At 43.3% G+C, this 23,544-nt stretch overlaps 1 protein-coding gene across 1 annotated transcript in view; it reads left to right on the top strand.

Moving 5' to 3' along the window:
- Nucleotides 1-23,544, top strand: part of LOC135212003 (importin-7-like) — a 72,569-nt gene that overhangs the window by 12,844 nt on the left and 36,181 nt on the right. The window contains exons 3-8 of the mRNA XM_064245277.1: nt 8,417-8,575; nt 8,794-8,950; nt 10,571-10,755; nt 11,339-11,512; nt 11,805-11,950; nt 13,498-13,661. Of these exons, the coding sequence (XP_064101347.1) occupies nt 8,417-8,575; nt 8,794-8,950; nt 10,571-10,755; nt 11,339-11,512; nt 11,805-11,950; nt 13,498-13,661 (985 nt within the window). The remainder of the gene's footprint in view (nt 1-8,416; nt 8,576-8,793; nt 8,951-10,570; nt 10,756-11,338; nt 11,513-11,804; nt 11,951-13,497; nt 13,662-23,544) is intronic.

The raw sequence follows: 23,544 nt of genomic DNA on the forward strand, positions 1-23,544 counted from the left end.
CGACCAGGCCTGCAGCTCGATCGCCACCGCGGGTTGGCGATTGCCTGAAGCCCCCCAAGCACACCGCTCCTGCCGGTGGGCGGGCTGGGCGGGGAGTGTCAGGCCTTCCTCTCCTATCCCTTCAACTTCCTCAGGTTACTCCGGGAAGGGCGAGGCGATCAGGAGTGATCGTGAGGGGCGCGCTCCCATAGCGACAGCGGACTCTGCCGGTCCCCTGACCGCCACTCCCACCGGGACGGGATGGATAGGGGAACCAGCAGCAGCTCGGACGCTCGGGACCATCGCTGCTGCTCTCGGTCTAGCCGCTCTCCCCAGGAGAGCCGTGCGACCAGGCCTGCAGCTCGATCGCCACTAGATTTCCTGAAGAGCAGGAAGACCGCTAGTCCAGACCAGAAGCTTGACCATCACCGTGGTTGATGATCGCCTACAGTCCTCCCAGCCTACCTGTTCTGCTGGTAGGCAGGGGAGGGGCTCTTGTAACAGCTCCCCTGACATAGAGACCGACGCTCTGTTCCTTGGTCCAGCGTTTCTCTGCAAGAAGCCGGTGGTCCAGACTTGCAGGGTAGAAGCATCAGGTCTCCCTCACCTGTCCCTTCAACCTCCTCAGGCTACACCGGGAGGAACGAGGCGAACAGGAGTGACCGTGAGGAATGCATTTCTTACGATCCGGCCACGAGCCTGGTTCAGTCTTGGGACCAACAGATCCTCGCTCAAGTGGTTTGAGGAGATCGTGGGGGGGCTGGCGAGGACGAATGACGCTTCCCAGACTCAGAGGGACCATCACCGCTGTTCACGTGACGGTCCGTCTGGACCACGCACTCAAGAGAACAGGGTGCGCTCCCCCTTCGGTCCTCTTGAGAGGTTTCAGCCTCGACGAGGACTGGGACGCGTCCGAGGACGGTATCGGCTCTCTCCTGTCAGGTGCTCGCTCAGCCCCAGCCAGACGATGGTCACGGTGGCGGCAGACGCTTGGCCTACAGTACGAGTTCGTAACCCTCCTCGGGAAAACGTTTTCTCCTGTCGGTAAAGTTTTCCTAGACTGATCGGCCATCACCGCACGGTGATGGCTGCTCGTACTCGCTTCTCCAACTGCTAGCTCCGCTGGGAAGGCGAGCAAGTATCCAATCTTCCTCCCCCATTCCCTCTCTCCCTATGGCTACGAAGGAAAGGGGAGGGATCCTGCAGAGCGTTCTCCATAGGAATCCACGTTGGGGACTGCATTCCTTGGGGGGACCTTCGGTTCCTACCGGACGTAAGTCCCCGTCGTTGAGGAAGGATCCTGCCTCATCCTCGATTTCTACGGGAATCGGGAGGATCACCACCCAATGATCGTATGACGAATTTGGTGGGGGTTTCACCGATTGCTTAGAATTCTTTGGAATTTCTAGCACTCTCTGAGTGTTCTGGTTTTCTACGATCTGCAAACACTTGGGCGAAACCACGGTCCAGAGTGGGCTAGACGAGAATCCCAGATAATTGTTACTATGATAATCGGGAATCTCGCCGAATGCTCAAATTCCTGGAATTTCTAGCGTTCGAGAGAAGCACTACTGCTGAAGGAAGAATATCTCACAGTAGGCGGCCAACCCTGGGATAGAGAAGAACGGGTGGGAACATCCAGTTTGGCTTGAACTATCGTCTTCGGTATCCTGTTATCACCATTGAAGTCTTCCTTTTGGGGGAAAACCTCTCCTGCACTCTATTCATTAGAGAATGAAGGGTGTCCGCTTCCAGTCCTTATTCTCATTCCTCGAATGGGAAAAAAATTTAGGATGGAGGTCTATGTACAAGAACCTACAAATATACTATGTATATTGCCCTCGCGACATGATTCTGTTAATCAGTTGAATTGTCCGAGGTGTAGGCACATACCGTAGTTAACTCTACGGATTGTGACCGAGACGAATAGTATCTTCTTAATTGAACTGCAACTCGGGACTGCCTGCAACCTCCCAGGAGTTACCAGTTTCGATTTTGAGATACTTATGGTATTGTTACAACAATACCACCTCACCGTTTGTATTCACCAAAATCCGTTTCGTTTAAATACAATTGCTCCAGCATATTTTTTTTTAGCTTGATGGTTCTAGCCAAACGCATTCCTTCTTGAAATGGATTACCTGGCAACTCAGGATGACGAGTGAGTGAGAGCTAACAGTGTCAGCCCAGTACCAGCTGGCTCTCCAAGATGCACGGTCGGTTTATGGCTCTCCTCTACAATGATTGACTACTGAACCGTATCTCTGCCTGGCAATCACAGACTTAGGTCTCTGGTTGGCTGGGATTCTTGCATACGTGAATGACCATCTCTGCATCGGCTTGGACATTGCGAGAATTTTCAGACAGATATCTCAATAGACTCTATCATCTTTCTGTTTACTGCACGGTAACAAGTCTGTAGCCTATTCTCCTGCTGCATCGCACCTGCCGCTGCGATAATGCGGAATGATTTCTTCAGACATCTGAGTTTTGTCTTCTAAATATATCTCGTATTCGTAGGTGTGCAATTGTTCATTGTTCACCCCGAATTGTAGATGTATAACGGAAGACATCGCCTGTTCCCCGCCCTGCCAGCTCTACTTCCAAGTATATATATGTCCTCCCTGGATAACCTGAAAGATGATGATGATGATTCAGCCCATGAGAAGCGGTTCTTCAGGCAGTACATCCCTATGTTTTCATTACTGGAAAGCTCTCCGCTTTCATTGCAACTACGACTTCTCACCGAACATCATGAAATAGCAGTTTAGCATTTTCAGTCCTTTGTAAAGCACAGGTTCAGAATCTTGAGAATTACTTCTCTCAATTCGGCTGTGAAGACGTAGGTCTGCATTCACCTTCCACCTTCGTCTTCAACGGCGCATAGTGTTGTTTCTCCTTAGCTGAGATTCAACTACTATGAGAACTTCTGTCTTGCCATCAGGGACCTCGGTCTCTAGAAGGCAATTGACTTTCGCCTGTTGGGCACATGCCTTGAGAGAATCATCATCTTGCCTTCCGGCATCGGTGGCAACAAATAGACGATTTGTGTGGTCTCTCGGCATACCACTTTAAAGGCGAGGGTCATGTGACTATGCTCGGATGCTTGGACAGCTCGCCTCACACAACCGAACGCAGTCAGTCGGCAGCTGTCGAAGCGTCCAAGACCATTACGAGCTACGCTGTGGACTTAGTTCGCTTGTTCCAGATCAATCATTACTTCGTCCTACAAGCTTGTTCCAGTACCCATACCATCGACACCTACCATGGAGTATCTGTGTCCTATCCACTGCGGAGACTGAGAGACTTCGCCGCAGTGGGGTACGAGACCGTGAGAGACTTGGCTGCAATGGGATACGAGAATGCGAGACACTTCCTTCGCTGCAGACGGATAGACCAGTATGTGTACTGGACAAGAAAATTAGCTCAGAATTGCGTTAAATATGGCAAAACAAACTTGTATTTGCCATCAGCAGATTTCTAAGCCAATAATACATAAGCCCTCGGAAGCCAAAACAAGCCGCTCCACGGAATACTGGTTTAGATTTACCATAGTATTTTATAATACAGTAATATGAGAATACATACAATATTATTGGATACAGTAAAGTAATGCATAACTTTTTAAAGGATTTATGGAAAAGATGCATATTTACTTTTTCTTCTGTCTTCTTCTTCCCAGCTTAAACCCATTTTTATATGGGGTCGCCATTGCGAATGAGTTGTCTCCATTGATTTCTGTCCTGTGCCTCGTTCTCATTTATACCTTTCAATACCATATCTTCCCCTACACAATCATGCCATCTCTTTCTTGGTCTTCCCTTCTTCCTTCTACCCCGCACTTCCATTTCCATCATATGTCTTCCAACATGACATTCCTCCCTTTGTAACAGGTGTCCATACCATCGAAGCCTTCCTTCCTGTATTTTATTCTATATTTCAACTACCTTAGTCGATCCTCTTATATACTCATTTCTAATCCTATCTTCCCTTGTTACTCCCGACATCCATCTCAACATTCTCATTTCTGCTACATCCATCTTCTTCTCCTCTGTTTTCCTCATACTTGCTGTTTCTGTTCCATATAACATTGCTGGTCTGACCCCCGTCCTATGAAACTTTCCTTTCAATTTCAGAGGGACCTTCTTGTCACAGAGGACCCTCGATGCAGACCTCCAGTTATTCCATCCTGCCTGAATTCGGTGTCTCACCTCTTGGTCCATGCTTCCACTATCCTCTAATACGGACCCTAAGTACTTGAACTTCTGTACTTTCTTTATTTCTTCCCCACCCAATCTTATGCTACTTCCACCGTCCTCAGTAATACTGGAACACATATACTCGGTTTTTGATCTGCTTATTCTCATTCCTCTCTCCTCAAGTGCTCTCCTCCAACTCTCCAACCTCCCCTCCAACTCCTCCCTCCCCTCTGAACACAACACGTCATTTGCGTATAATATGCACCGTGGCACTGCTTCTCTAACATCCCTGGTCATTACATCCATCACGATGTTGAAGATGAATGGGCTAAGTGCTGACCTGTGGTGTATTCCAACTCCTATCTCAAATCCAACTGTCTCTCCAACACTGCTCCTCACTCTAGTATACACATTCCTGTACATCTCCTGAATAATTCTGACATACTTTTCTGGCACCATCTTCTCCCTCAAACATCTCCATATTTCTTACCTTGGCACTCTGTCATAGGCCTTTACAAGATCTATCAAAACCAGATGTAGGTCTCGTTTTTCTCTGAATTTCTCCATCAGCTGCCTTATGCAAAATATTCCATCCGTTGTGCCGCTTCCCTTCATAAATCCTAACTGTTCCTTCCCTATTCTTACTTCCTCTCTCAGCCTGCTATCTATTATTCTTTCCAAAATCTTCAATGTGTGAGACATTAGTTTTATACCTCTATAATTACTGCATTCCTGTACATCACCTTTATCTTTAAATATAGGTATCTCTATGCTTTCACGCCATTCTTCTGGTATCTTTTCCTTTTAGAATATTTTTACCATTAGATCATTCAAGATGTCTACCCCTTCCTCCTAAGGCTTTCCAAACTTCGACTGGGATTAAGGCAGGTCCTGTTGCCTTCCCATTCCTCATTCTTTTTAAGGCTCGTATCACTGCATCCCTAGATATCCCCATTACCATTCCCATGTTTACTTGTCCATCCTCTTACAAGTCTTTCATTTTCTTCATTTAGCAGTTGTTCGAAATACTCTTTCCATCTTTTCAGGATGCTTCTTCCTTTTTTTATGACTGTACCATTCCTATCTTTCATTTGTTTAATATGGGTAATGTCCTTTGTTCTTTTATTTCTCACTTTTGACAGTTTGAGCATCTTACTCAACCATTCCTTGGTTTCTAGTTCATTATAAACCTCTTCATATGCCCTTGCCTTAGCTTGAGCTACCACCCTTTTTTACTTCTTAGTTTCTTTCTCTTAATCTTTCTCTGTCCTCCAGCTGTGACTCTTCAAATCTCTTCTTTGCCTCCCTTTTACCCTTCACCACTTCCCCCACATCTTCCCCCCCACCACCAGCTTCCTTTTCCTCCCGTACTATTCCAGATGTTTACCCTAGTATCTCCTTTCCATGTCTTCTAATCACTGATGCATTATGCCTCCATTCTCCCACATCTTCAATTCCCAGATCAACCTCTCACAGCACTCTTCTCCTGAACTCTCTCTTATCATTATCCCTCCCTAACAATTTATACCACTTGATTTTCTTTACCCCATTCGTTTTCTTTTCTCTTTTCATCTTTAAATCAATACAAAGGAGCCTATGTTCGGGGGCCACGTGGTCACCTGGGATAACTTTACAATTCCTAACTTCCACCAGCCTTGATCTATTGTAAAGGAGGTAATCTATTTGTGCACATCTACCGCCACTCCTGTATGTTATCAAGTTCTCCCTCTTCTTTTTGAAGAATGTGTTCACTATTGCCATATCAAAGGACACGGCAAAGTCTACTATACTCTCTCCTCCTGGGTTTCTCTCCCCAATCCCATGTCCTCCATGCACACGTTCAATTACACCCTTTTCATTTCCGACATGCCCATTAAAGTCTGCCCCCACTACAATCCTCTCCTGCTCCTCCAGTTCTTGCGTTGCCTCACTCACTTCGTTCCAAAAACGGCTCTTTTCTTCCTCTGTGCAGCCCACTTGTGGAGCATAAGCGCTAATGATGTTCATTGTTTCCCCTCCACAACATATCTTCACTCATAATGCGGTCATTCTTTCTACTCACTTCCGTCACTGCATTCTTCATTTCCCCCGACAACACTACACCAACACCATTCCTACCCTGCTCATTTGCTCCACTATAGATTAGCTTGTATCCATCCCCCGGTTCTTTGGCTTTATCACCCTTCCATTGAGTTTCCTGCACACACAAAATATCCACTCTCTTTATCCTCATCAACTCCGCCAACTCTCTTCCTCTTCCTGTCATATACCCAATATTGAGCTGGCCTATTCTGATCACATTTAGAGCTCGCTTCTTTAGCTGTTCCCGCTCATGATGCAGTAGCCCTTGCCTTGTCACAGAGTCAGGGCGATGCGTCTGTGTGTCGTTTACGGAGTACTCCCTAGCACTCTTCTCATCAATATCACGACTCATTTCATTGGTTCTGGCATGGGTTTTTACAGTCGGATGCCCTTCCTGACACCAACCCTCCCTATTTATCCGGGCTTGGGACCGGCACCCATTTTCTTGTAAGGGCGTACACCTCTGAGATACTTTGAGCGGCGTGGCTCTTTGAAGTGATACTTTGCACAAGACATTCCATTTCACCAGACACGGCCACACTCAGAAGCAGGCCACCAATCCTGACTGACACCAGGTTCCTATTTGCTGCTAGGTTAACAGGGGCTACGGGTATGCGAAACTAGCCCAAACGTTTCTCCTCGCCCGGGATTGAACCCGGGGTCTCTCGTCGGTGAACCGAGTGCGCTACCACTTAATTTTTGTCACTATGCCATCTACGTAGCAGTGGCATCTCGAGCTTGTATGGCCGTACCTCAATTTTTTTGCTCAAGTAACAAACCAAAAAATTAACCGAATTGCACAGTTATATTTTGTACTTCTATCCCATGAAAAAACAAACAAAATGGGGTGTTGCAAAATCGAATGTATAGGCGAGTTTTGTATTTTAAAATCAATATAATTTGTTATAAAAACGTGATTCAATTATATAAATTAAAATTATATTAATCGGGTGCGATTGAACAACCTATTGTCTTCATCATATGAAGGGCTGTTACAAAGACTTACAATGGACATGCGTACTGCAACTGTGTCATATTTATGTACAAAAGTAAAAAAAATTGCCCTGTAATACATTTTTCATATATTTTAAACATAAATGCATGAAAACTTATAACAAAAAGTATAAGTTTTATAAACAAAATGAGTTATAATTAGCTCCCAAATTAATAAAATATAATCACGTGAAGTCTTATCGGAACAGCGGCAGACAAGAACGAACATGAAAAAAAATCCTCTGATAATGTGGAGGGCAGTTAAAAAACCTGCCTTAATTTGTATCATATTTGTATACAAAAATAAAAATACCCTATACATAAAGTTTTCATACACATTTTAAACATAAAAGCATGAACATTTATAAAATCGACACTTCGATAGCTAAATTTGCACTTTTTTTAACTATTTTCGGAAGAGCGGTAGGTGGCGACTATTTTCGGAAGAGTGGTAGGTGGCGACTATTTTCGAAAGAGTGGTAGGTGGCGACTATTTTCGGATGAGTGGTAGGTGGCGACTATTTTCGGAAGAGTGGTAGGTGGCGGCTCACAAGAACAAACATGAAAAAAACATCCTCTTTGGTGCGTGAAGGGCAGTCAAAAGCTGCCTTTGTATCATATTTCTGTGTAGGAAAAAAAAAAAAATCCTATACATAATACATTTTCATACACATTTTAAGCATGAATATTTATAAATTGACATATCCATAGCTAAATTTGTACTTATTTAACTATATTTTCGGCATAGAACAGCGTCAGAGGCATATATTTTACCATGATACCTATGTATATTTTACCATAATACCTATGGAATAACTCTCAATAAAATTTTTTAATATCATTTGCATAACCTTTATGGTATGAACGGTATTTCTACAAATGTATGTACTCGTTAGACATAATGGCGCTAGTGGCACTGTTAACTGAAAATTGTGCCGTAATAATACCTTAAAATGTCTTATTTTTGTAATTGATATTTTTGACGACAAAAAATTCGCCGCTAAGCGATTGTGCCGTTAACCGCGGGATGCCAGTATATGTATTTGAAAGTGTAAGCAGTTTTTTGCAAGTATACCTTGATTGGAAGTTGCCTTTGTTTGCTATATAATAATTTTTATTAATTGTATTAGGAGTTTAATTGAATTTGCTAAATTATTTTTCAGAGTTCAGCTTGCCGTATGTACTTGCCAAATGGTGAAACATGATTTCCCTGGTAGATGGACAACAATTGTTGACAAAATCAGTATATACCTCCAAAATCCAGACACAAATTTATGGAATGGTAGTCTTCTATGTCTTTATCAACTCGTAAAGAATTTTGAGTGAGTACTTTCTCTGTATGCAAATCTTCAAATCAGTGGTTTCCAAATTTTTGTCAATCAGCCTGTTTATAACAAGTAGAGTCAAATGTTTGATTTTGAATTTTTGCTGAACATTTGTTCACTTTGACTTTGATTGTTAATGCTTTATGTAAATATTTGAAAGTTTTTAACTTATATTTCTTATTGATCGACAAATTTTAAGATTTGCTCTTTTTCAGATATAAAAAGAAAGAAGATAGGGGCCCGTTACATGAAGCTATGAGAATGTTACTTCCAATGTGTTATGAAAGAGTTGTGCACCTAATGCCAGATCCATCAGAGCACTCGACGCTATTACAAAAACTTATACTTAAAATATTTTATGCACTAACTCAGGTGAGTATTGGAGTTCTATTTATTTTTTTTATTGACCTTGTGTGGATGGATAATTGGATGTAAACCAATACTGAAAGTGGCTTTATATATAGGCAGTATAACTAGTTAGGAGTACAAATTATCTTTGGATGGGGAAGTCTCAGCCACTTGCTTCCTGGCGCTGTTTCTTTTCCTTTTATTTGTTTGTGTGGTTTCATGGATTCAGCATTGCCTGACATTACTAAGACCTTTAAAATTCATATAAGAAAAGCGTTGTATTTATGGAAGAGAGATTGCCGAGAATTTCATTACCCGTCGGGATGACCCGTAATGGGTCTGCAATATATTTCAAGATGGATTACACTTCTTGCCATCAGAGTGAAGCCTCTTTTGTTCCCTTGAGCGACAAGGTCTGGAAAATAAACTTTTAAGACTTAAAGTTCCTGTTCAGCAGCCTTCTCAAGGTTATTGTGGTTTGTCTTCAGGCAGCTGGGTTTTGCAATATCCTGACCAGTGCCGCTTATCACATTTCTCTGCCAGTTCTAAGAGATATATGGGTAATTGCTTGTTGTCTTCATTTTGAGAACATTGCCAGTAGTAGCTTTTAATCCCTCACTCTCATTCACTTTTCTGGCCTGCAGCAGAAATTGACTGCCAGTAAGTATCTGGCCTTGTTGTATTGGATGGAGTGGCACCTTGATGGGTGATGAATCACTGTTGGGGGAGATCTTTGCCAGGATCTACCACCGTAAAAGTCTCACCCAGATGCATGTCTGACCTGTAGATTTGGTATGCTTATTCCCTGCCTGCAGATCTGATAGTGGAGAAGAGAGGGTTGGGTTTGAAGGATCTGTGGCCTACTGTTGTCTTAGTATTGTGTCACCTTATCTTTATCACTAAATAATTTAGCAAAGAAATTTGTTTCATAGGAAATCATATTTCATTGCCCTTTACTGAAAGGTTATCAGTCCTATCTTTACAGTTAAAATGTGTAGGGTTCTTGAGATAATTTTTTTTTTAAGATTAAGCTAAAGTCTGTTGAAATTGTTGTAAATGCCTTGAAAAATAAAATACACAAGTTAACACTGCAACAGTGAATGTGAAGTCATTGTCTTTGATGTGTTTGATATTTTAAGGACTTGCCTCAAAAATGATTATATGAAGTGTGAAATTTACATAAGTATTTTAATTATAGTTAAAAATGTTGAATTTGTGGATAAGGCTGATGGACCTAAAAGCTTATGTGCCAAAATTTAATTTTAGAAATCATTCCTAAAGCAATTGTGCACTTGATAAATAGGCTGTGCACAATGGCTCAAGAAATAAACCATAAATTCCTTGCAAAAATTTTGTAGATATTTTAATTGTTCATTTCCATGTGATAGTGTATGCCACCTGCAATTTGTAGGTGGCAACTCCTAACCATCTAGAGTTTACTAGTGAGAAGGATGATCACAGATTATCTAATGGTAGCTCTAATTATGAGTTCTATTTTGTATTTAACTCATTTAAGTATGTTGACTTTTGACTTTGTGCTATGAATGCTCATTGTTGAGAATTTCTTCACTGTTTCCAGTCATACTTGAAAAAATGCTATATGTGGAAGTTTACAAAATTATAGCTTTCTTTATCAATTTTCAGTATCACTTGCCCTTGGAATTATTAACTCGAGATGTCTTCACAAGATGGATGGAAGTGGTACTTCAGATAGCAGACCGCCCTGTACCTGATCAGACCTTGCAGGTAGATGAGGAAGAAAGACCGGACCTGCCTTGGTGGAAGATAAAGAAATGGGCGCTGCATATTCTTGCTAGGTTATTTGAAAGGTGAGCCTCTTATTTTTATTATTACAAGCAATAGTGCTGTTATACATTAGTTTTAAGTTACATTTGTAGAAACTGGGTTCACTGCCAAGGATGTATTTAATGATGAGTGAAAATGGGATCAAGCTTAACTTTGAAGTTAAACTACTAAGTAGGGAGAAATGAAATGGAAAGTCAGTAAGCAATGCTGCTAGGGTCAAAGGGATATGATACAAGTTGTATGTGTTACCTTCCTTCCATGAGCAGTGTTTATTGGATATGCATTAGTGATTTCAAACCTTGCCATTTGCTGTTATAATATTAAGTTTCGAATGGTGAGATGTAATGCATATTATTACAGTAATAAAGTTTATACCATATCACAAATCTTTTATGGTGTGTAGTTGTAATGCTGAAACAATAAGATATATGTAATATTTATATAAATATTTATTAAGAGCATATGTGATTCAGTAGTCTGGCTAGTTACTAAAAAAAGTACCTGACAATGTTATATTTTAAGAATAATTTTGCTGCTGTCATTGCTGCATTTTAATGGTTATGATTAAAATTACTATTAAGTAATGTAATTTAATTTCCTTACCAGATACGGTTGTCCAAGCACTGCACACAAAGAATATAAACAGTTTGCAGAGTGGTTCATCAAGACCTTCTCACAAGGAATACTTCAAGTCCTTCTAAAAATACTAGACAATTATCGCAACAAAGTGTATATTTCACCTAGGGTCTTACAACAAACACTTAATTATTTAGAGCAAGGGTAAGTCCATGATTTAATAGGCAGCAAATTTTTACTTGTATAATTTCATTAAAGATAAATCATTCTAATTAAGTACTTTGCTACAGGAGTGTGACTTGACTAGTTTCTGAGATTAATGAAAAGGAATTTTTATATAATTTTGAATCTTGCAAGTATAGTATCACTGTTACACTAGATTGTTTTACTTGAAGGTAAAGTCATTGTATGTTTATTTATTTGACACCTATTAATGTTTTTAAACAAAAATCTCTTATATGACGAAATTTTTAGTTTAAAAATTTGTCTTTCACAGGGTTGGCCAGTCAGTAGCATGGAAACTACTGAAGCCACATATGTTGTCAGTGATACAGGATGTGCTTTTCCCTCTAATGTGTTATTCAGATGCTGACCAAGAGCTCTGGAACTCCGATCCATATGAATATGTTAGAGTTAAATTTGGTAAGTTGATCTTACTCTGTTTTAGTCCAAGGTATGGATTTTGTTGAGATTAGGGAGTGTGTAAAAGTGTAAGTTTTTTTTTTTAGTTTATTTTATTTTGTTTTGTTTTGCCTGATCTTTTCTTTTTTGGAAGAGCTCTTTTAAAGAAATAGAATGAATTTGTCATAAAAGCCTGGATGAAGTAAAAGGAGTGGCGCTAAGTTTTGTTTAGTGAGTGTTATTTAACATGTTTAAGGTTTGTTGCACTTCTGTACAGCAAACATGGAGCTTGCCAGGCTTTGAAGAGGTATGGCTGCAGAATGCTAAGGTTCATTAAATTTTTGGGTAAATTTGTTCTTAGGGGTTGGAAGGCAATGAAAGGAAAGCAATGTAGGAAAAAGTAACCAAAGAAAACAGATTATATTAAAACAACTACTGTAGTAATATGTTTAGGGGAGGTCAAACTGCTTAGAATTTAGATGAGAAAAAAATGTACTAAGAATGTGTAGAGGTTAGGTGCAGTTGAAGGTCTGTTCCACTTCTTGCCAGACTGTGGTTAAGTGAAGATTAGTAATTGTAGCAAGGTATAGAAGTTACTTCTTCATATATATTTTGAAAGAAAAGAAAAAAAAAGAGGAATATAGTCAAAGTTAGGTGTTCCTGAAAAGCAAATACCTTTACCCATCAGCTGAACTGTTGTCAGTGGGTCTGCAGTATAGACCAAATGTTCAAAGCTTTGACATTTTTTGGACAAGACGTGAAGGGGATTGTGAGTAAGAAAAGAAGTATGTAATAAATATGAACACTGGAGAAAGGGAAAACACACTTGGTTTGGAGTGAAGTTAGAGCAGTGGAAAAGGAACCTGGACTAACTTTGAAGTTTGAAAATGTAGAGAAATTTCCAGTCTAACCACAGTGTAAAATCTGGTGTAAAAATTGTAAGAAATAGTGATTATGGGAAAATTCTCAAGTGATTTTCATATCCTGATCAATTGGGAAGGAGTTTCATATGTGGTAATTTATAATCCAAGCAAAGTCATAAGTTTCTTATCCATTGTTTGAGAAGGACAGTGTGAGTAGATTCAGAAGTAAAAGTATGTAATCACATGTTTATGAGAAATGAATACTTTGTATTTTTTTATGGCCATCCCTATTAGAGTTAAATTGGCTCAGTAGAATTAAGTAGTGATTGTGAACATGATTGAAGAAAAAATCAGAGCTTCTAAGGTTCAGTCTGCTTACCTTTTTTAGTTACCAACAACTTGCAATAAATTCTATTGCAGCAACAATCTCAGGTGTTGAAGAATCCCTTTAAGTAAAAACTGTGTGCTGGTTTTAGGAAGATAGGTTTAGTATGTTGGTTAAAAGAACTATGCCAGCTAGAAAAAAAGCTAAAAATTTGCAGTATGTATCCTCCCTGCATGTTTGAAGATGGAATAACCATTGATTTATTTCCTTTTGTTGAGTCATAGCTTTGGAGTATAGAAACAATGTCATTGTAACATTAAATGATAACCTTTTTTTTGTAAATGTTTGCTAAAAGATTAAAAGATATGGCCTTTCCTCAGATATCTACGAGGACTTAGTTTCTCCAGTGACAGCAGCACAGACGCTTTTGCTTTCTACAGTAAGGAAGAGGAAAGAGATGTTAGAGAAAACTATGATTTTCTTGATGCAGGTCTTGACCTCGCCAAATGTAGATCCAAGGCATAAGGATGGTGTCATGCATATGGTGAGTACATGTTTTTACTACTTGGAATTGTAGCCATGTTACTTGTCTCATTACAAAGATAGAGTTTTTCAGTGTTGCATTGATTTTGCCTTAGTCAGATCCTCCATTCTCCATGTAGTCTTATCTAAAGCAGTGCAATTGTTATACCATTTTTATATATCCTACTTCGAAACTTCTTGCTGGGCATAGAGGAGGAAGGGGAAGGCTCTCCTACTACGCTGTCACTTTGTAAGGGAATTGCATATCTCATGAAAAACGGAGTCCAGTTTATGAAATATCACCTAAAAGAACGTCTCTGTGGGAGGCTGAGCAGACGACAGAGACGTGATGGTAATAATGTCACGGCCTGAGTTGGAGGGAGAACCAACACCGCAGTCAACGTCATAGGCTGAGTGGAAGCGGGGAGTGATGTCACGACATTGGGCATGGCAGCACGAGCCAATGGCCTCTCTGGTAGGGAGAAAAGCGGCAACCCAGCAGACGATATTGTTGACTGCTCCAGCCCGCTTGAAGGCATCACATACGTTCAATGCACGTTTCCTTATGATAATTCAATACAAAGAGAAATTTAATAAGTTAACAATACAAAGAGAAATTTAATAAGTTAACAATACAAAGAAATTTAATAAGTTAACAAGTTATCCTCTCACATACATACGATGATGACGTTATCATATACGTACATATATTGTATGTATATATATATATGAATACAGTAGCCTAGCCTACAGTATACTACTGCATATTTAGTATATTTTAGTAATTTATTAGCCAATTTTGGATGTTCAATGCATTCTGACTATAACAGAAAAAAAAAAAAAAAATGGACACAAAACTGGTATCAGATTTGGACCGACATCGGCATTACTTAACTAATTTGAGCGATGTCAGACTGCTTTATTTAATTGTTTGTTCATGAAACTTACCTGACAGATATATATATAGCTGTATTCTCCGAAGTCCGACAGAATTTCAAAATTCGCGGCACACGCAGTGGTCGGCCAGGTGGTAGTACCCATTCCCGCCGCTGGCGGGAGGCGGATATCAGGAACTATTCCCATTTTCTATTCATATTTTATCTGTCGCCGGTCGGTAAAACAACTGTTTACAGACCTCCGCCTAGGATTTTGAAACTTCATTAGCCGCTTAAGTATCCTAATTATTCTTTCGATTATTGACTTGGATTTGTGGCTAGGCATACGCTATCGTAAATTTTTTCATTGCATTTGATGTCTGAAGCTAGTTAGCCTAGTTTCAGACTTTGTTGTCTGCATGGGGTAAGGTGAGGCTACCGGAACTTTCGTTAGACACTCGCTTAGTTAAGTTCAATGTAATTAGTGTAATGTGTGACTGATTACGGAAGAAGGAGGATTCATGTACGCATTTTAGAGCGTGTTAGAATCAGGAATTTTCCTCCACAGTAAACAGAAGTTAGAAATAATGAACCTTCTAACCTCCTGTAGATTTTATTTTGCCTAACCCTGTGTTATGGCTTACGGGCCTAGAAGAAGTGTCTGCTAGAGGATTACATCAAGTAATCTTAGACTAAAGTGCTCGCTCTCCAATCAGTGTTGTGAAGTGTAGTGCCCTTGTGTTGTGGAGGGGGCGTCAGATCGGCCCCATAATGCCTCTAGGCCTGGACCTCTGTCGGACTCCCAGGACTCAGGGAGAGGGCATGTCGAAAGCCGCAAGAGGGTTACGGGGGCTCCCCACCGATCTGGCGTCCCTTCGGCAGGCCCTGTTGACGCTTCCCAGGCTGCTAAAGATCGTGCACGTGCACGAATCTTGAAGGATTGCTTCTCGTCCTCCGAGGCGTCCTCCCCGCGCAAGGGTTGGAGCTCTCGGAAGGACTCGCGCCCTCTAAGAAGCTTTAGAGAAGAGGACGCTTCACGTCCTCTCTCTCGTCAGGAGGGAACGTCAGATCGGCCCCCATAAAAAAACGCCCCCTCTAGGCCTAGACCTCTGTCGGGCTCCCAGGAAAACCAGGGAGAGGGCATGTCAAAAGCCGAAGGAGGGTTACGGGTTTTTCATGCTGATCTGGCTTCCTTTCGGCAGGTCCTGTTGTCGCTTCTCAGGCTGCCGAAGATCGAGCACGTGCACGAATCTTGAAGGACTCGCGCCCCCTAAAGAGGCTTTAGAGAAGAGGACGCTTCACGTCCTCTCTCTCGTCTCGAGAGGATGAAAGAGTCCTGTGCCCTGTCAGGGCTCTCGAATTTTATTAGCATTCCAAAAGAATTGGTAATCAAGGACATTCTAGATTCCACCTTTTGGAGGAGCAACTCAGTATTCGTCTCCTCTCCTCATGGCGCTCCGTATACGTTATGTAACGTTCGCTTTACTTCGGAAAAGCAAGCTGATAAGTTTGACGTCCGGCAAGCTGCTTTGCACAGTCAAACAACTTATGTCTCTGGTTCGGCATAAGAAGAGCAATTTAGACGTGAGGAAGCTTTTGGAGGTGCTCGACGTCCTATAAGTAGAGTCATTCTCCAGGACGCTTGGCAAGCACCTTGCGAGGTTGTCTTTCGGAAGCTCGGCGTTCCTTTGCTGAGTGCGTTTCTGGAGATGTTCTTTTGCATTTAGTGTTCACACACTTCAGGAGCAGCGTGCGGCTCTCCATGAAACTCGCATGAGGACGTCCCTTGAAAATATTCAACGTCATACGCAAAACGCGGTTCGTCATAACATTGAGATGTTGGCAAGGTCGCTCGCCAGGACGCCTCTTGGCGGGCCTTGCATGCATCAGGGCGCTCAACGAGTTCCTCTCTGAAACGTCGTTCAGAAGACTTGGTGTTCTCTGCTCAGACACGCTCGTAGCTACGCAGGACGTTTTTTTTGAGGACGCTCAGCAGGACGCTTTCCAGGACGCTAAGCAGGACGCTCGGCAGGACGCTTTCCAGGACGGCTCAGCAGGACGCTTTTGTGGACATTCGCCGGACGCTTCGGTGGAAGCTCGGCAAGGACTTGCTTTGCGAGAGAAAAGACTTGTAGAAGGCGTCTTATTTGCTGTTCAGGACGTTTCTTAGGACGCTTGACGCTTTATAACGCTCGTCAAGAGGAGGTTTTTTCAGGACTCTCCACAGGACATCCTTTACAGAAATTTTTAAAAAGGATTCGGAGTTAGCGGAGAGACATACCCGAATTTTTTCTTCGATCCCTCTTTCCTCTTCATCGATTTCTCTGAGAATCTGGAAGATTATATACTCGGATTCCTGGGTGACTTTCGGTCATGTTAAAGGGTTTTCCCCTATTAGCAAAGTGCTAATAGTTTTGTCAAGTAAGGACGTTTTCCCCATTGTCAAGATATTAAACGTTTTGTCATTTAAGTGGGGGACCCCTCATAATGGGGTAGTTCTCATTGACATAGATTTTAACGTTTTTATCGTTTAAGCGGATAAACTCATTAACAAATTTCGGAAGAGCTCTCATTCATTTTCAGAGGCTCATCCGGGGTTAAGAGAAAGACTTGTAGACTAGATCCAGGAAGTCTTATGTCCAATATCATAAGAACATTGAACGGTCTTTTTCGATCCTCGGTTCTCTCTTGATGATCTCTATTCGAATATTACTCCCTTTTCTTGGAAAAGAGTCTTGGCAAAGAGTCAAGGAGTTCTTTTAAAAAGTCTCGTTCATTAGAACGTGGACAGTCGTTTTCCTTTTTCTCTCTTCCTCGTCGAGGAAAGATGTAGTAAGAGAATTCGATGTTCAAATTACTACAATACTTACGTAGTTTATCTTTGCGTCATTTTGCTAACGCATGGGTCAAGTCATATACGCATATCGTATTTACCTCTGCGGATAGAAGCCGAAAGAACTGTTGTTCTAATGTATTTATTTGACACTCCCTTCAACCTTCCAAGAGTTTTCGGAGTAAGAACAACTCTTCAGGTATTGTTACGACAACACCAACTCAGCTTCTGTATTTAGCGAATTCTGTTTCGTTTAAATAGGCCTGCTTGAGAGTTTCCTTTTGCTCGATAATATCATACCTATTCCTTCGTAAAGGGAGTAGCTGGCAACTCAGGCAGATAAGTATTTCTGTTCACCATTGAAGCTTTCCTTCGAGGAAGACTTCTTCACTCTTTTTGATAGAGATCGAAGGTGGTCGATCTCCAATCCTTATTTTGTTTTCTTGAAGGAAAGAATTTAGGATGGAGATCGTTGTTCAGAATACTATAAAATATACTACGTATATTAACCTCGCGACATGATTCTACTAAGCAGTTGAATTGTCCGAGGGGTAGGGCGCATATCCCTAGTTATTCTACGGATTGAGCGCTTAGACGAGAAGTATTCTAATTGAACTGCAACACCAACTCAGCTTCTGTATTTAGCGAATTTTTTTTCGTTTAAATATGCCTGCTTGAGAGTTTCCTTTTGCTCGATAATTTCATACCTATCCCTTCGTAAAAGGAGTAGCCGGCAACTCAGGCAGATAGTGCGAGACGATGAACAAGGCTGCTGTTACTGTGATCTACGCAGTACCGGCTAGCTCGGTGTCATGCGCAGTTGGTTACGTCTTTTGTTTCCCTTGCGGGAATGGCTGAATAAACCGTCTCTCTGCCCTACAATCATGGATTTTAGCCTCGGGTTGAGGAAATTTCTAGTAATCTTGAATGATCATGCCTTCCGTTTACTTAGAAAATTTCAACAAGATATCTCTTATACTGGTTCGGTGCGGGTTTACCGCACGGTAAAACAGAATTCTGTAACGAATCTACCGCGGCATAGCACTATAATAATGCTCTCCTGCTTATGCAAAGCGCAGCCTTATTTAGGGAAGCAGGCTGAGTGAGGGAATGGATGAGGTTGCTGGGGACCATTTCCTCGCTGGAGAAGCTTGTTTTCCCTGAATAAACAGCAATTCAGACCTCTACAAATTTTCCTCACGAAGAAATTGGAATAACATCAAAGATCTTGTAATTCTAATTTTCTCTCAACGGCCTTGAGGATCACCTCGGGTGATAGCGAGAGGGTGCCAGACATCCGAACAGAGAACAGATGTTCTGGCACATTGTCTGAAAGAATTGGAAGCCAAATTGGTCGGCTCTTCAGTTCCTCGAAGGGGTGAGTTTGGATCGAGTGGCCCAAATCATCTCGGATAATTTCTCAGCTCTCTCATAGCTCAAGAAGAGAGAATTCGTTATGGCTTGGGCACGGAACGTAATGATCCTCAAGAGGTTCGTTAAACTAGTGCACGTCCGTGCGGGTCTTCTCGATCGAAGGCAACAACTACTGACGTCTGGAGTAATCCTCACTTAGAAGTATGTTTTTCGAAAGTGAGGAGAGACTGAGGGCGTCCTTTCGTTAAGTTTTTCGTAATATTGAAGACGAAGGAGCTTCCTCTTAAGTTTGTTCCCTTATTCATGATCCTAGAGGATTAGCTTTAGTCGCCACATGTTGGCCTCTAAGAGGTTTGGATTTCACAGAGGTCAGGTAATTCAGAGAATTGTTCCAAAGGACCCTTCCCGAAGAGATCGGTGTAATCTAACATCGTCACTTAGTGAAGTATCTAATATCTCTCCTCTCTGAGTCTGAAGGCGTTCAGACTATCGAGAAGCGATAAGATCTTCAAGATTAATGGCAGTCTCTTGGCCAAGGCAAAGCAGTGCTGCCTATTTTTCAGTGTTCAATCGGAGGGGGGGCCGTTTCTCTGGAGATAGTGAAGGAAATGACTGTTCCTCCACCTCGACCTCTGTGAATTTCGTTATGGTTCTATCTTTCTGTATGAAGTATGAGATAAGATAGAAGTCCTAACTATTGTAGAATATGCAAATATGTTGTTGACGGCCTCTAGGCTCAGAGATTCGGTTCTGTCAAACAACAAAGCTTCACGATCTTTGAGGTCTGTGGAGATCTTGAAATTCTCTGGATCAAAGGTTCCGGCATGGAACTTAGACGTAGTCTGAGTTTCTGATGCCAAAAGCATTTCGAACCTATCCTTTCTGCGAACTTAATACACTGTGACCAGAAAGGCTAATATTCTAACCGCTCTAGCCATGGGCAAGGAGGGTTAGTGAGGTTTTAGCCATCATCAGAGGTTTTGGCTTTAAAGGACATAATGCGGTCTGTCCTCGAAGCCTTCCGTTCTTGATAAGAACGAAAACCTGTCTAACCCTTGACCCGAAGGCTTGGAGACCAAGGGTATGGCACAAATTTATTGGGGCACGGCGGGATTAGAGAGTCCTGTGCCCTGCAGGGTCTCTCAAGTTTTATCTTTATAAAAACTAGAAAGTCAAGGTCAACGGAACAATCTTCGGTGTTCCATAAAAAGACCAGACTGGTTCATGTCCAAGAACACCCTGGCATTATAGCCAAGGAGTTCTTTTAAGAGGTCTCATTCATTATGTTTGCATAAAAAGATTTGAGATTTGTCTCAATATGAATGCTCAAGAGGTGAGGGCGCGGCCTCGGAAGCATTTCAACAGAGCATGACACTCAGTAACATCCTGAGTGCCATGCTTTAGCGAAGCAACTCTGTGTTCGCTTCACACTCCACGACGGGATGTGAAGACGACATTTTCAGATCCGTAAGTCGCTAGGACCATACATATCCGTAGATATTATTGGGGCAGGAAGCAACACGAATCCTATCCGATAGAAAAGGGATAGGTGTGCTTTTAACTTTGAAGGGTTGGTCGCTTGAGTGGCGCGTTCCTTTTCTTTAGCCTAGAAGGTTATGGAAAACTAACTTTGATAGGTTAGGTCAGGTGGTGGTTTTTAGCTTCGGTGCCCTCAGAAGTATGGTCATATGGTCCTAGTCACATTGTGGTCACGCCCCCGTTGACAGATCATCTAGAGCGCACCAGCATTACAGGTCTCTACCTCGCTGGCAACTCTAGTAACGCAGAAGCAGACTTTGGTGACAGTAATCACGAAGTCGGCTATGCTAACAGGTCAGGAAACCAAGATGTATATCATCTACTTAATTTAGTTTCCCAAAAAATCCTATTCTGTCTCTTCCCCACCACCATACCGAAGGTGGGATTCAGCTATATATATATCTGTCAGGTAAGTTTCATGAACAAAATGTTATTGTTATAATACAATTAAGTTTGTTCATACTTACCTGGCAGATATATATAATTAAAGTGCCACCCACCTCCCTCAGGAGACAGTGGCACTGATAAATATGAATAGAAAAATGGGAATAGTTCCTGATATCCGCCTCCCAGCGGCGGGAATGGGTACTACCACCTGGCCGCCACTGCGTGTGCCGCGAATTTTGAAATTCTGTCGGACTTCGGAGAATACAGCTATATATATATCTGCCAGGTAATGTATGAACAAACTTAATTGTATTATAACAATAACATATTTTGCAATCTTTTATTTCTTTAGACACATCATATTTCATAGTTATGATTTCTTTAAATTTTTATACCATTTGTGCCATTTCCACACATCATATTGTGTCATAAGTTACGTACTTTTGTGAAGTTCAAGTCAAAACCCGTTTCTCTACACATCGTACTATTTCTTATTGCTACGTTGTCAGGTTTGATTGCAAACACTGCTGTTACAGTACAATGGTTTAATGTGGAAAACATACAATAATATGAAATACAGATGCAAAAAAAACATACGTATATATACATACAAAAATACAATTGAAAACTAGTAAATCAAAATTAAAAACTTATTGACTGCTGGCATCACTGGTGTTTGGCTTTGGGTCGTTGGCATCCTCAGCTGGGGCAACGCTCAGTGTGGCAGGAGGAGTTGTTTGTTTGTTCCGACACGGCATACAAACCTTCGGTCCTTTTACAGTAGGAAGGTACTAGCGGCAGCTGGATAGGTCGTATTTTTGCTTTCGAACAAGGGGTTCGGTAGTTAACTGCTTGTCCGACAGGCGCGCGCAAGCGCGACTGGGAGGTAAACAAATCCACTTTTGCTTTCGGCCTCACAGCGAGTGGACGTGTGTGTTCGACGCTCTCTGCCCGCTTCTTCGTCGTTTGCTTTCATGAGTATTTGGTTGTGTTTGTGTGTGAACATTTGTAAGTACAATCATTTCCTCTCTTATTTCTTCAATTTTGAATTGATTAATAATGGAATCTCCACGCCTCGCTACCCCACGGAGACTATGCCCGGGTACCGAAGGGTGTAAATGCGGAAAGTTCGCTCATTCCCGGAAATTGACCCACATATTTTGTGCGCTCGGTGTCGGGGGCACGAATGCACCCGAGCCGAGCCCTGTGAAGTATGTTCTAATTGGTCGGAGGCGCAGTGGACTTTGTACGAGGGCAGGAAGAAGCGAAGGCCTGCAAAGGAGTCGTCGGAAAGCTCTCCCGCGACTCCTTTGGTTACGGACACTTCGTCTTCTTTCCTGCCGCCCGCTCAGACTCCCACGTTTGGCGCCTTCCCCTTCGGGGGGGGGGGGTTTTCTAGGTCCTTTTTCCTCACCCGAACCTGTCGAGTGTGGGAGGAGGGCGCTAGATACCCCGATGTCGAGTTGTACTCTGGTCCTCTATCCGTTCGTCTTCGCGCGAGCGGGTAGAGGATCCTGCTAATCACCCGACTTTTGCTTTCCTCAGGTGCGGTTGCCGCGAAGGACGACCTCGGACAGGTGTGGGCATCGTTGGGGCTGCAGGGCGTGCCGAGTGTCCAGGGGCTGCTCTACCATCTCGCTGGCTCTGTGGCGGTCACGCATGCTACGGTTACGACCACCACCACGACCCTTACAACGCCTGGCTATGCTTCACCTCTCACCTGGTGTACACCCCGCACGCGGTCTCTCTCACACCAACTACATCGGTGCAGGGCCAGTCGCCGTACCATGGGGGAGTGTGATGCCGCCGCCTGGGTTTTGCCGTGCTGCCGCGACCGGACTTCGTGTGCCCGAAGAGCTCGCCCCTGGACCTCCCACCAGTACCAAGGATGTCTGTGCCGCTGGTCCGTCCATCTGGACCGCCTGTACAGCCTGCCGTACCTGCCGTACCTGCCCCCAGCCGCTGTTCACGGACGTGACGTTGACCGACCACTGCTTGAGCCGTTACCTGTACCTACTGCTTGCCGTTCCTGTACCGCTCCTGCCGTCTCCACTGCTGTTCCTGTGATGCCTGCACCTGCTGACGTTGTTCCTGTCCTGGCTCCGCTGCTCCCGATGCTGATCTGTTCGGACAGGTGCGTCCGGGCCCTGTTGCTTCGGCAACAGCAGCCCCGGCTCCGCTCTGGATGACAGATCTGACATCGGTCCTGAGGAGGTTGACGAAGAAGAAGAAGAGGAGGAAGGTGTCGTCTTCGTCTTCATCGTCTTCTTCGTTGTCGTCGTCGTCTGCCGCCTCTTCCCCTTCTTCTTCTAAGGCTCCCCCTGCCTAAGAAGAAGAAGGTCGCCTCCCCCCCCCCCCCCCCCCACCCTAAGAAGTCTCCTTCGGGAACTTCTAAGGGCCTGTCTCGCCTCTGGTGAGATGGGGGGTTCTTCCGCTGGTCACCCTGCTCCTTCGGGGCAGGACCCGTCTCTTCTGCCGCAAGGAAGAAGACTACGGGGACCAGAGGAGTGCCGGCTAATACCGGCACTTCCCCACCTGCTGTTAGTGGTTCGACCACGGCAGCAGGATCCGTCTCGGCTCTCGTTCCGCGAGAGGTACCGAGTGTACGGTCGCCTACCAGCGACCCGTGCAGCTAGGAACCAGACCTCTGAGCCAGCTCAGCGTCAGGTTCACGGCACGGAGCGGAAGACCTGGTGACAAGCCCACTCACACCAGGCGACTATCACCAGACCAGCTCTCGCGGCGAGCAGCTGGCTCCCCACCGGGCGGACGTGACTGGTCCATGACCGGTCACGGGCTGAGGCTGGGAAGAGGTCCCCCCGTTCGCCGGCGCCAGCCACGGCTGGTACCAGCGACGTGACGCGCCGTGAGGATACGCGCACCGGTCTCACCGTGAC

The sequence above is a fragment of the Macrobrachium nipponense genome, chromosome 40 (genome assembly GCF_015104395.2).
Source record: "Macrobrachium nipponense isolate FS-2020 chromosome 40, ASM1510439v2, whole genome shotgun sequence".
Taxonomy (NCBI): Eukaryota; Metazoa; Arthropoda; class Malacostraca; order Decapoda; family Palaemonidae; genus Macrobrachium; species Macrobrachium nipponense.